Consider the following 15,171-nt stretch of genomic DNA (forward strand, 5'->3'; position numbering starts at 1 on the left):
CATGGAAGTTCCCCACATTAGATCTTAAATTCTATACAGTTTGTTTGTTTGTTTCGGCCAAATTTTTAATTTTACAAGTACTTGCTTGAAATCTGACTAATACAAAGAGCAGGATTGCAAACATTCTGCTCTGGCACATCAGCAACATTAGCAATCAGTTAAAAAAATGAAAGTCATTATAACTTAAATTGGAAACAACATACAAAGATGATTACTACTAACCTGTTAGAAACTGTTGTCAAATCTCAATATATAACAGATGCTTTACCATGTACTCGTATATGCAATTATCCGTTGAGGTTAGCTAATGTTGCACACTGTTTATCAATGAAATTACAAAATATGTAAACCTTGGATCAAAGATGGACCATGTGACACCTCTCTCTTTGCATTAAAATATTCTAAAAATGAGCAATACTTGCAAATTAGAATTAGAAAAATTTACGTATAAACTCCAAAATGAAATGTTACTACAAGTTTGAGAAATTTATTTTCATTATTCAAGTTCACATTACTACTCCAACTGACTTTTACCTACCTCAATGTATTACTTCTTTAGATTAAAAGTCAGTTAAGTTGAGGAGTTAAACTGTGATTATATTGCTTACAATTTCAAAAAGCTTTCAGCATCATACTTCTTAAATCACATAAAGCAATAATATGTTTATATATGTATTTATTAAATGTATTCTTGTGCCTCACACACAGTTACCACGTTCAATTCAATTAAAATCAAACAATTAATAAAACTGGTCTTTTTGCCATTCAAAATACGTAATGATTACATTCCTCACAAATGCAAGTGAAAACGCTGTCTTTGTTGCACACTATGCTGATTGGAGTAATGATTTCCTCCAATTCAGACTTTGGCAGTTCATTAATTTAATTCTTAAAACTAACTTCATGTTAGAACATCTTGAAACATGCCGTCTCACTTCAACCATATTCATCACTAAAATAAAATGGACTAATAAATTAGTAGAATAAAATATCATTAATGGGCACCAACTAAATCTGGACAGTTTAAAAAGGAACTGGACTACAACACAAGGTTATTTCTAGTAAATTGTGTAACGTAAACAAATGTTTTGACAGCAGAGCTTGCCTCTTCATCACGTTTTTCAAGCGTCAACACTTACAAACTTTGAAAAATTAAAAAAAGTAAAATATTTGTCTGATTGTTACACTGATATCATATTATACACTATTTTATGGAACTCGCATGCTGTTAGGGAAACACGATCAATAATGTCGTAAAGAAATCACAAGTAATTAGTTGCATAATAGTTTTAAAAGACCATGGAGGTCCGTATGGCCATATAGCTATAGATACAGGTAAATGAATATCACGTACAGGCTTCTTTTCTATTTCACTATATATTTCCTTGCGACATTAAGATGTTCGAGTTTTAATAAACATTTATTTATAGTCACTTTACTCTGATCACAAGTTCTTAATAAAAATAAAAAAAACCAACAGAAACAAGCTCTTTTATCAACTATTTTTTCGAAACACAAAGTTTAATACTAGTTCTAGCTTTACTTTACTTAACACATTATTCGTAAACTCTCAGTGTATATAACACAGCGTAATAGCACGTATGATATGCTAATTTTATATTCGGAACGTATCAGTACTAACTTTTAATCTCATTGTGATGGTGAAAATTTATAAACACCGTAAATTAGGCCTACTTTACGAAATGGAGTAAATGTCGACACTTCGGCAGAAACGTCCATCTCCCGTCTGTAGACCTAATTACTAACCTGCATTTCTATTCAAATCAAATCTTTTGAAGTTAAACACAAATGATCTGTGAAAACTAAACTGTTCGAATTGCATTCCTTCGATAAGGTAAAACATTTGCACGCTACACGTACATTACTTGTCGAGAATTTTCCCGAAGCTACCTCAAGAGGATAGTACACCTACTGTTAGCTAGAAGGAAAGCCGTGATTGGCTAAAGAACACGCGGGAGGGCGCTGTCTAAAAGCATTATGAGTCAACGTTCGAGAAACTTCGAGAAAAGTTACAAAGAATATAAATATTGCGCTCAACGAAAAGTTCGAAAACGTTCTGCAATCGAGTAGTACTTGAAAGAATTTTCGAATTACTTGCTGTTAACAGTTCTGATAGTGCATATTAAGTTGAAAAGTCTGACTTATACAAGGAAACATGTCGTGTGAAGAGTACCAGCGATTGGTATTGACCTCGGAACAACTTACTCTTGTGTGGGAGTTTTCCAAAACGGAAAAGTCGAGATCATTGCCAATGATCAGGGTAACAGAACAACGCCAAGTTACGTTGCCTTTACAGATACAGAGCGATTGATTGGAGATGCAGCAAAATCCCAAGTATCTCTGAATCCCGAAAACTCAGTATTTGACGCCAAGAGACTCATCGGCCGTCGGTATGATGATCCAAAGATCCAGCAAGACCTGAAGCACTGGCCTTTCACTGTCGTTAATCAAGACGGTAAGCCAAAAGTGAAAGTTTCATTTAAAGGGGAAAATAAGCTATTCAATCCTGAAGAAATCAGTGCCATGGTTCTAACAAAGATGAAAGAAACCGCTGAAGCCTACCTTGGCCAGCCGGTGAAAGATGCAGTAATCACAGTTCCAGCTTACTTCAATGATTCCCAGAGACAAGCTACCAAGGATGCTGGAGCTATTGCTGGACTTAATGTACTGAGAATTATCAATGAACCAACAGCTGCTGCATTAGCATACGGTCTCGATAAAATCTTCAAGGTGAAAAGCATATCCTCGTATATGATCTAGGAGGTGGGACCTTTGACGTGTCAATACTCACCATTGACGAAGGTTCAATGTTTGAAGTAAGAGCCACTGCTGGTGATACGCATCTGGGTGGTGAGGACTTTGATAACAGGATGGTTAGCCATTTTGTAGAAGAGTTCAAGAGAAAGCACAAAAGGGATCTGCACAAGAGTCCTCGTGCTCTTCGGAGACTGAGAACTGCTTGTGAAAGAGCCAAGCGAACACTGTCCAGCAGTACAGAAGCTTCTATTGAGATTGACGCCCTCTTTGAAGGCATCGACTTCTACAGCAAAATCAGCCGTGCCAGGTTTGAAGAACTGTGTATGGACCTCTTTCGAGGTACACTGGAACCTGTTGAGCGAGCTCTTTCTGATGCCAAGATGGACAAGCATAGGATTAGTGAAATAGTTCTCGTTGGAGGATCCACTCGGATCCCCAAAATCCAGAAGTTGTTAAAGGATTTCTTCAATGGTAAAGATCTATGTATGTCGATCAACCCTGACGAAGCTGTGGCCTATGGAGCTGCAGTCCAGGCAGCCGTGTTGAGTGGTGATACCAGTCATAACATCAAGGACGTGTTACTAGTAGATGTAGCACCTTTGTCTCTTGGTATAGAGACTGCTGGAGGAGTAATGACCAAAATTGTAGAACGAAATTCCAGAATCCCTTGCAAGACCTCACAGGTTTTTACGACCTATTCTGACAACCAACCTGGAGTCACCATCCAGGTATTTGAGGGAGAAAGAGCAATGACTAAAGACAACCATCTGTTGGGGAAGTTTGAACTGATGGGTATACCTCCAGCACATCGTGGTGTGCCTCAGATTGAGGTGACTTTTGATATTGATGCAAACGGCATTCTGCATGTCTCGGCCAAGGATAAGAGCACAGGAAAGGCTGAAAGTATAAGGATCACCAACGAGAAAGGACGACTGTCGAAGGACGAGATTGATAGGATGCTAGCAGACGCTGAAAAGTACCAACAAGAAGACGAAAAACAGCGAGAAAGAGTAAGTGCTCGTAATCAGCTAGAGAGTTACGTGTATAGTGTAAAACAGGCAGTCAATGAAAGTGGCGAAAAATTGTCATCTGCTGACAAAGAGAAAGTTAACCAAAAGTGCGAGGACACGATTAGGTGGATAGACAACAACAGCCTAGCAGAGAAGGATGAATTTGAGTATAAACTTAAAGAAGTTCAACAAGAATGTAGTCCTATTATGACCAAACTCCATCAAACAACTGATTCTCGAAATACTTCTAAGAGTTCACGATCTGGTCCAACGGTTGAAGAAGTGGATTAATTGTAGAAAATATAATAAACTGTATATAATGTAAAAACTAAAAACATGTGATAAATCATATAACACATTTTCGGAACAATATTTTCTCACGTGCTTCATTTTAATTTATTTTCATCAGAATGTATGTATAATATGAAAGTTGTTCTTAATCGTCTTAGCCTAGTCAACGTTATATTTTTATATAAATAAAGCTAGTTTTGTTAATTACGGTTTTTCTGGTGCGTTCATATCTTGTAATGTAAGTAGTAAATATGAAGTTTATATCCGTTAATTGTTTTGTTGTTTTTTTATGAGAGGACTGTCACGTTTCATGATGACGTAAGTTTGCCATTTTTCCAATTAATTGGGTGATCGGTAAGGATACCAAACAGCTAAAACTTTAGATTAAAATGTGTACAACATCTAACTCCATTTACTTTATAAATCAATTAGACAAAGTAAACACTTGTATTCAATATGGACTAATTTTTCCAATCTGGAAACTTGTAAGCATTTATAATAACGAGTTTGGAACTCCAAGTGACTAAGCGCTAAGTTTCTTTGTTTCAAGTTGAGCACAAAGCTTCACACAATGGGTTATCTGTGCTCTGTCCACCACGGGAATCGAAGCCCAGTTTCTGGCGTTGTAAGTCCGAACACACACTGCTGTGGTGAGGCGGGGAGGGGGATTGACAAGCACGGAGGCTCGTTACTCTAGAAACCAACTTTCGATTCTCGTGCAGAACGTAGCACAGATAGTGAATAGGGTAACCTCGTGTTTAACAAGAAACAAACAAAATTCGAATTTTGAAACTGTGCAAACGGTTGAGACAAATAATAAACAAAAACTAAATCGTCAACAACTGAATAATTTAGCAGGAAACAATTATCACAATGTAACTTTTATCAGCATGAAACCCGAGTTATCACTTTGAAACCAATAAAAAACAATATCTCTAATAAAGCTCCTACTCGTTTGTTAAATGCTCTGTTTAAATGCACTTTAAAATATTTCTTTCTTTCGCCCAAAAGACTTTCTGTTTGTTTTGGAATTTTGCGCAAAGCTACACGAGGGTTATCTGCTCTAGCCGTCCCTAATTTTGCAATGAAAGAAGGCAGCTAGTCATCACCGCCAACTCTTGGGCTGCTCTTTTACCAACGAATAGTGGGAGTGACCGTCACATTATAACAGCTCCACGGCTGATAGGGCGAGCATGTTTGGTGCGACGGGGATTCGAACCCGCGACCCTCGGATTACGAGTCGAAAGGCCTTAACCCATCACGCCGGGACAAGAATTTATGTGTGTACCTTTTCCTAATTTTGAACTGATAGACCAGAGAAGGAAGACAGCTCGTCAACAACACTCGTCTCGCCAACAATTTAGATACTTTTACGAAATAAACAGAACACAAATCATGAACTTTCGAACCGACATATCCTTTCTACTATTACCAGTTTTAGCCCCTATCTGTTACAAATTTTATATTATCGTGTATATTATTACGGCATTTCTCTGAATTATGTTTTTTTTCTCAACTATGTTTCTGTGTAAAAATAGTCTGTTCTAATACGTAACAAATCTGTAAATACTTCGTGTAGAACATTCATTTTAATACACAAGCTAAGGATTTGATAACTTTTGCTTGTTTTGCAGCCTCCAGCACTAGATGACATGTGACAGTAGAAACCGGGCTGATTTATTTAACAAAATAGTAATAGTAAACAGGAAACAAAGATGTTCATATTTAACACTAAACTTGTTTTCTCATCCTCCTTGGCTTTACTCAATATACTCTTCTTTTAACAGCCCTAAACCTTCATTTTGTGAAAACGTTTCAGTTTTCTTTTCGACCTCAGCGAACCTGAATACTAACATAAGGCTTGCCAATTTTACCCACAACTAAAAACGTTAAACTTCGTATCATCGTACAATATGTACACATAAATATTCAGATTGTGATTTACAAATACGTAGAAGTTCAAGTGATGAGAATGTGCTGTCATCTGTTGTTCGAGAATAAAATTAAACCGTCTTTCTATTAATTCAGTTGTGAAATGAGCGTTCTTTTACCACCTTTCACGAAGTGGAATTATCTTTGTACATACATAGCCTACACATTAAATGACTAAAGTTAAGACATCCCATACTTTAGAACAAGTTATTTTGAAACTTTCTATGTACTTATATTTCTATGTCGTGGGATTATTTCAACATTTTATAACATCCAGTGGCTGCCGCGGATCCTTTCTTGTATTTAATTTATTGTAGAGTAAATACACTATGGATATATTCATTTTTAACACTAACTTCCAATTAATTTATTTTACTTCCTGTTCGTTTGTTTTCTTTAATCATTCTACCGTCTCCAATTTCACTTACATTCCAACTGGCTATTCAAGAAGTATTCATACTAATTATGAGGTTCCTCTTCGTATTTCAGAAATTAATTATTTTGGACTTCACCAATTTTCTCAATAAAATCATATTTTAATGCAACTGAAGCATTCAGCATGGCATATATTTACCTGCCTCGTTTTCCTTTTTATATATATACTAAATGCAGGAAATTGTGCTTCTTTTTATCACTTCTTTATATAAATAAAACCACTAAAAGTGCAATAAAATCTAGAAAGGTATCAATACTCGTAAGAAAGACATACTGCTCCCTAGCATTCTATCAATACGTAATTACGAGTGGGATCCAACCCTCCTTTAACACTGTGCAAGTTCGGTTCAGATTGATGAAGATATGTTAAAATTTATAAAATCATACGCACGCATGTTCATGATTATTTATATAATCAAATGAATTTGAACTGTATTAAAACTCCACAAGTTATGTACGTAACACTCATTTCTTAAAGAAAGATATCAGTACAGCACATCAACCCCCAAAGCTTACATACAGGGAAACCTGTAAGCTGTGACTCCAGAAAACATTTTATGCTGACAGAAACAATATTGAACTAGGACGATGCAAGTTTATTCATTAATATCATGAGAAAATTCTCGCTAACGAAAACCTCACCCAGTGTATTTTTTTAGTTAAGAATAGGAAAACATAATATACATGTCGACCAGTTTCAATACAGAAAAATGTGAAAGGTTACATATTGACAGCCTCATCTCTCAATGACTGGGTAACATTTAACTACCAAATTTTGACAAATGCGGCGTAATAAATTTATTCTCCTATTAAATTATTACTTTTCCATGTTCTTAACATTTTCAAACTCGTAAGGTTAATCAAAATTGCATTTACATGATTTCACCAGTGATGTCTTTTCAGTTGTACATCATTTTACATCTATGCAAGTTCACCAATTTTCCTTCTTCTTATTGGCATTGATTACGAAATGTATTGACACTATATTCCCATTTCAGGCCATTAATAATGGTGAATTATTTGAAATTTTGATACTGTTAAAAAGAAAGACGTAAATTTAATGTAAATCAACTATTCAGAATCTTTCTACAATGAAGTGATATTAAAATGCATCGTGTAAAGAATTTAACTAGAAAATTATTTTTGCTGTCTTTAAAGCCTCTGGTAATGCATAATTATTAAGTAATTCACATAGGCTAGAAGATAGAACATGAATACATATTTTGATAAATTTCTTGATACACTTTGAGGTTATGGATAGCTTCACGATTATTCGTTGCATTATCAAATAAAGACGTCATCAGTAGTAACACGTTTCAAGAAAACGTATTTTATCATTAACATTGTAAATGAACATTTTGAATCCAACACTTGATTTTCTAGTGAGAATGCCAGATTTACTCGTATGGTAGAAAAGTGAACATTAAAACATCACAAAGTTAAACCAGATCAAATCATTAATTTTATAGAATTTGAGTAAACTTTAGGCGAGTACATATACATCTAATGTTTAGTGTAAACCACGTTGCAACTACCCTGCAAGTGTTTTGTGTTATATTTTTTATTCTTACCCTTTATTAAGTTCTTTTCGAAATTTCTTGTTGATATCTTTCACAAGTCTGTTTGTTTTTCTCATCTCATTTCCATGCAAGTACTGTGTTTTTTACATCTTAATAAATATAAATTGAAATAACCATGGTTTAGTGGTCAGCCTACTTTCCTTTCTTCTCATCCATTACTAAAATTTTTAAACAGTTCTTTGAAGGCATCATCCACACCATCTGAAATCATTTAAATGCACCTTCCAAAAAATGTCTCATATCCTTTATTGTTGATTTGCTGAAGCATCTAGATAGGCTAACAGACTGACTTTGAATAAGTACTGATATATGATCAGATATGAGTTATTTATTATGCTCCCTGTAGCCAGATTCAAAGAATTCTTGGTAGAGATGTTATCAGTTAAATTACAACACATTAAAATTAATCTAGTTGGTCTATTAATTAGGAACTAGATCCTTCAGAAATAACAGGATTTAAAGTTACAACTGTTGTGATCATTCATATAGTACTTTAGCAAATGAATATTTATCTTGCCACACACATATAGTAATTAACAAGCTTCAAATATGTATTTCGTTTATATTGTTCTACAAAATAATCCAAATGACAACAAGTGACTCTAATTGATATATTTTATTTCTTTGCTTCGATATATACATCTTCAAAACAAAAACATGTAACTAAATATCTTTCACATTTTAGAATTCTTAAAAGAAAGAAGCCCCATCACCACCACTTAAATAAACCTTCCCTAGAATCTAATAAATAGCTTTACTGTAATTAATATCACCGAGGTTAGTTCCAGGAAGGCATGGAAGTTCCCCACATTAGATCTTAAATTCTATACAGTTTGTTTGTTTGTTTCGGCCAAATTTTTAATTTTACAAGTACTTGCTTGAAATCTGACTAATACAAAGAGCAGGATTGCAAACATTCTGCTCTGGCACATCAGCAACATTAGCAATCAAAGCAGATCAGTTAAAAAATGAAAGTCATTATAACTTAAATTGGAAACAACATACAAAGATGATTACTACTAACCTGTTAGAAACTGTTGTCAAATCTCAATATATAACAGATGCTTTACCATGTACTCGTATATGCAATTATCCGTTGAGGTTAGCTAATGTTGCACACTGTTTATCAATGAAATTACAAAATATGTAAACCTTGGATCAAAGATGGACCATGTGACACCTCTCTCTTTGCATTAAAATATTCTAAAAATGAGCAATACTTGCAAATTAGAATTAGAAAAATTTACGTATAAACTCCAAAATGAAATGTTACTACAAGTTTGAGAAATTTATTTTCATTATTCAAGTTCACATTACTACTCCAACTGACTTTTACCTACCTCAATGTATTACTTCTTTAGATTAAAAGTCAGTTAAGTTGAGGAGTTAAACTGTGATTATATTGCTTACAATTTCAAAAAGCTTTCAGCATCATACTTCTTAAATCACATAAAGCAATAATATGTTTATATATGTATTTATTAAATGTATTCTTGTGCCTCACACACAGTTACCACGTTCAATTCAATTAAAATCAAACAATTAATAAAACTGGTCTTTTTTGCCATTCAAAATACGTAATGATTACATTCCTCACAAATGCAAGTGAAAACGCTGTCTTTGTTGCACACTATGCTGATTGAGTAATGATTTCCTCCAATTCAGACTTTGGCAGTTCATTAATTTAATTCTTAAAACTAACTTCATGTTAGAACATCTTGAAACATGCCGTCTCACTTCAACCATATTCATCACTAAAAATAAAATGGACTAATAAATTAGTAGAATAAAATATCATTAATGGGCACCAACTAAATCTGGACAGTTTAAAAAGGAACTGGACTACAACACAAGGTTATTTCTAGTAAATTGTGTAACGTAAACAAATGTTTTGACAGCAGAGCTTGCCTCTTCATCACGTTTTTCAAGCGTCAACACTTACAAACTTTGAAAAATTAAAAAAAGTAAAATATTTGTCTGATTGTTACACTGATATCATATTATACACTATTTTATGGAACTCGCATGCTGTTAGGGAAACACGATCAATAATGTCGTAAAGAAATCACAAGTAATTAGTTGCATAATAGTTTTAAAAGACCATGGAGGTCCGTATGGCCATATAGCTATAGATACAGGTAAATGAATATCACGTACAGGCTTCTTTTCTATTTCACTATATATTTCCTTGCGACATTAAGATGTTCGAGTTTTAATAAACATTTATTTATAGTCACTTTACTCTGATCACAAGTTCTTAATAAAAATAAAAAAAACCAACAGAAACAAGCTCTTTTATCAACTATTTTTTCGAAACACAAAGTTTAATACTAGTTCTAGCTTTACTTTACTTAACACATTATTCGTAAACTCTCAGTGTATATAACACAGCGTAATAGCACGTATGATATGCTAATTTTATATTCGGAACGTATCAGTACTAACTTTTAATCTCATTGTGATGGTGAAAATTTATAAACACCGTAAATTAGGCCTACTTTACGAAATGGAGTAAATGTCGACACTTCGGCAGAAACGTCCATCTCCGTCTGTAGACCTAATTACTAACCTGCATTTCTATTCAAATCAAATCTTTTGAAGTTAAACACAAATGATCTGTGAAAACTAAACTGTTCGAATTGCATTCCTTCGATAAGGTAAAACATTTGCATGCTACACATACATTACTTGTCGAGAATTTTCCCGAAGCTACCTCAAGAGGATAGTACACCTACTGTTAGCTAGAAGGAAAGCCGTGATTGGCTAAAGAACACGCGGGAGGGCGCTGTCTAAACAGCATTATGAGTCAACGTTCGAGAAACTTCGAGAAAAGTTACAAAGAATATAAATATTGCGCTCAACGAAGAGTTCGAAAACGTTCTGCAATCGAGTAGTACTTGAAAGAATTTTCGAATTACTTGCTGTTAACAGTTCTGATAGTGCATATTAAGTTGAAAAGTCTGACTTATACAAGGAAACATGTCGTGTGAAAGAGTACCAGCGATTGGTATTGACCTCGGAACAACTTACTCTTGTGTGGGAGTTTTCCAAAACGGAAAAGTCGAGATCATTGCCAATGATCAGGGTAACAGAACAACGCCAAGTTACGTTGCCTTTACAGATACAGAGCGATTGATTGGAGATGCAGCAAAATCCCAAGTATCTCTGAATCCCGAAAACTCAGTATTTGACGCCAAGAGACTCATCGGCCGTCGGTATGATGATCCAAAGATCCAGCAAGACCTGAAGCACTGGCCTTTCACTGTCGTTAATCAAGACGGTAAGCCAAAAGTGAAAGTTTCATTTAAAGGGGAAAATAAGCTATTCAATCCTGAAGAAATCAGTGCCATGGTTCTAACAAAGATGAAAGAAACCGCTGAAGCCTACCTTGGCCAGCCGGTGAAAGATGCAGTAATCACAGTTCCAGCTTACTTCAATGATTCCCAGAGACAAGCTACCAAGGATGCTGGAGCTATTGCTGGACTTAATGTACTGAGAATTATCAATGAACCAACAGCTGCTGCATTAGCATACGGTCTCGATAAAAATCTTCAAGGTGAAAAGCATATCCTCGTATATGATCTAGGAGGTGGGACCTTTGACGTGTCAATACTCACCATTGACGAAGGTTCAATGTTTGAAGTAAGAGCCACTGCTGGTGATACGCATCTGGGTGGTGAGGACTTTGATAACAGGATGGTTAGCCATTTTGTAGAAGAGTTCAAGAGAAAGCACAAAAGGGATCTGCACAAGAGTCCTCGTGCTCTTCGGAGACTGAGAACTGCTTGTGAAAGAGCCAAGCGAACACTGTCCAGCAGTACAGAAGCTTCTATTGAGATTGACGCCCTCTTTGAAGGCATCGACTTCTACAGCAAAATCAGCCGTGCCAGGTTTGAAGAACTGTGTATGGACCTCTTTCGAGGTACACTGGAACCTGTTGAGCGAGCTCTTTCTGATGCCAAGATGGACAAGCATAGGATTAGTGAAATAGTTCTCGTTGGAGGATCCACTCGGATCCCCAAAATCCAGAAGTTGTTAAAGGATTTCTTCAATGGTAAAGATCTATGTATGTCGATCAACCCTGACGAAGCTGTGGCCTATGGAGCTGCAGTCCAGGCAGCCGTGTTGAGTGGTGATACCAGTCATAACATCAAGGACGTGTTACTAGTAGATGTAGCACCTTTGTCTCTTGGTATAGAGACTGCTGGAGGAGTAATGACCAAAATTGTAGAACGAAATTCCAGAATCCCTTGCAAGACCTCACAGGTTTTTACGACCTATTCTGACAACCAACCTGGAGTCACCATCCAGGTATTTGAGGGAGAAAGAGCAATGACCAAAGACAACCATCTGTTGGGGAAGTTTGAACTGATGGGTATACCTCCAGCACCTCGTGGTGTGCCTCAGATTGAGGTGACTTTTGATATTGATGCAAACGGCATTCTGCATGTCTCGGCCAAGGATAAGAGCACAGGAAAGGCTGAAAGTATAAGGATCACCAACGAGAAAGGACGACTGTCGAAGGACGAGATTGATAGGATGCTAGCAGACGCTGAAAAGTACCAACAAGAAGACGAAAAACAGCGAGAAAGAGTAAGTGCTCGTAATCAGCTAGAGAGTTACGTGTATAGTGTAAAACAGGCAGTCAATGAAAGTGGCGAAAAATTGTCATCTGCTGACAAAGAGAAAGTTAACCAAAAGTGCGAGGACACGATTAGGTGGATAGACAACAACAGCCTAGCAGAGAAGGATGAATTTGAGTATAAACTTAAAGAAGTTCAACAAGAATGTAGTCCTATTATGACCAAACTCCATCAAACAACTGATTCTCGAAATACTTCTAAGAGTTCACGATCTGGTCCAACGGTTGAAGAAGTGGATTAATTGTAGAAAATATAATAAACTGTATATAATGTAAAACTAAAACATGTGATAAATCATATAACACATTTTCGGAACAATATTTTCTCACGTGCTTCATTTTAATTTATTTTCTTCAGAATGTATGTATAATATGAAAGTTGTTCTTAATCGTCTTATCCTAGTCAACGTTATATTTTTATATAAATAAAGCTAGTTTTTGTTAATTACGGTTTTTTCTGGTGCGTTCATATCTTGTAATGTAAGTAGTAAATATGAAGTTTATATCCGTTAATTGTTTTGTTATGAGAAGACTGTCACGTTTCATGATGACGTAAGTTTGCCATTTTTCCAATTAATTGGGTGATCGGTAAGGATACCAAACAGCTAAAACTTTAGATTAAAATGTGTACAACATCTAACTCCATTTACTTTATAAATCAATTAGACAAAGTAAACACTTGTATTCAATATGGACTAATTTTTCCAATCTGGAAACTTGTAAGCATTTATAATAACGAGTTTGGAACTCCAAGTGACTAAGCGCTAAGTTTCTTTGTTTCAAGTTGAGCACAAAGCTTCACACCATGGGTTATCTGTGCTCTGTCCACCACGGGAATCGAAGCCCAGTTTCTGGCGTTGTAAGTCCGAAAACACACTGCTGTGGTGAGGCGGGAAGGGGGATTGACAAGCACGGAGGCTCGTTAGTCTAGAAACCAACTTTCGATTCTCGTGCAGAACGTAGCACAGATAGTGAATAGGGTAACCTCGTGTTTAACAAGAAACAAACAAAATTCGAATTTTGAAACTGTGCAAACGGTTGAGACAAATAATAAAGAAAAACTAAATCGTCAACAACTGAATAATTTAGCAGGAAACAATTATCACAATGTAACTTTTATCAGCATGAAACCCGAGTTATCACTTTGAAACCAATAAAAACAATATCTCTAATAAAGCTCCTACTCGTTTGTTAAATGCTCTGTTTAAATGCACTTTAAAATATCTCTTTCTTTCGCCCAAAAGACTTTTTGTTTGTTTTGGAATTTTGCGCAAAGCTACACGAGGGTTATCTGCGCTAGCCGTCCCTAATTTTGCAATGTAAGAAGGCAGCTAGTCATCACCGCCAACTCTTGGGCTGCTCTTTTACCAACGAATAGTAGGAGTGACCGTCACATTATAACAGCCCCAAGGCTGATAGGGCGAGCATGTTTGGTGCGACGGGGATTCGAACCCGCGATCCTTGGATTACGAGTCGAAAGGCCTTAACCCATCATGCCGGGACAAGAATTTCTGTGTGTAGCTTTTCCTAATCTTGAACTGATAGACCAGAGAAGGAAGACAGCTTGTCAACAACACTCGTCTCGCCAACAATTTAGATACTTTTACGAAATAAACAAAACACAAATCATGAACTTTCGAACCGACATATCCTTTCTACTATTACCAGTTTTAGCCCCTATTTGTTACAAATTTTATATTATCGTGTATATTATTACGGCATTTCTCTGAATTATGTTTTTTTTTTCCTCAACTATGTTTCTGTGTAAAAATAGTCTGTTCTAATACGTAATAAATCTGTAAATACTTCGTGTAGAACATTGATTTTAATACACAAGCTAAGGATTTGATAACTTTTGCTTGTTTTGCAGCCTCCAGCACTAGATGACATGTGACAGTAGAAACCGGGCTGATTTATTTAACAAAATAGTAATAGTAAACAGGAAACAAAGATGTTCATATTTAACACTAAACTTGTTTTCTCATCCTCCTTGGCTTTACTCAATATACTCTTCTTTTAACAGTCCTAAACCTGCATTTTGTGAAAACGTTTCAGTTTTCTTTTCGACCTCAGCGAACCTGAATACTAACATAAGGCTTGCCAATTTTACCCACAACTAAAAAACGTTAAACTTCGTATCATCGTACAATATGTACACATAAATATTCAGATTGTGATTTACAAATACGTAGAAGTTCAAGTGATGAGAATGTGCTGTCATCTGTTGTTCGAGAATAAAATTAAACCGTCTTTGTATTAATTCAGTTGTGAAAGGAGCGTTCTTTTACCACCTTTCACGAAGTGGAATTATCTTTGTACATACATAGCCTACACATTAATTGACTAAAGTTAAGACATCCCATACTTTAGAACAAGTTATTTTGAAACTTTCTATGTACTTATATTTCTATGTCGTGGGATTATTTCAACATTTTATAACATCCAGTGGCTGCCGCGGAGCCTTTCTTGTATTTAATTTATTGTAGAGTAAATACACTATGGA

General features: G+C 35.6%; 1 protein-coding gene and 1 pseudogene across 1 annotated transcript; both read left to right on the top strand.

Moving 5' to 3' along the window:
• The first annotated feature begins 2,401 nt into the window (after positions 1–2,401).
• LOC143223522 (heat shock protein 70 B2-like) lies at positions 2,402–4,158 on the top strand (annotated as a pseudogene).
• A 6,731-nt stretch (positions 4,159–10,889) lies between these two features.
• Positions 10,890–13,113, top strand: LOC143223523 (heat shock protein 70 B2-like). The gene has a single exon (XM_076451601.1). The coding sequence runs from the start codon at positions 11,006–11,008 to the stop codon at positions 12,908–12,910; it is 1,905 nt and encodes a 634-aa protein (XP_076307716.1). The 5' UTR covers positions 10,890–11,005; the 3' UTR covers positions 12,911–13,113.
• Positions 13,114–15,171: the final 2,058 nt, after the last annotated feature.

This window comes from Tachypleus tridentatus, chromosome 8 (genome assembly GCF_004210375.1).
Source record: "Tachypleus tridentatus isolate NWPU-2018 chromosome 8, ASM421037v1, whole genome shotgun sequence".
In the NCBI taxonomy this organism is placed as follows: Eukaryota; Metazoa; Arthropoda; class Merostomata; order Xiphosura; family Limulidae; genus Tachypleus; species Tachypleus tridentatus.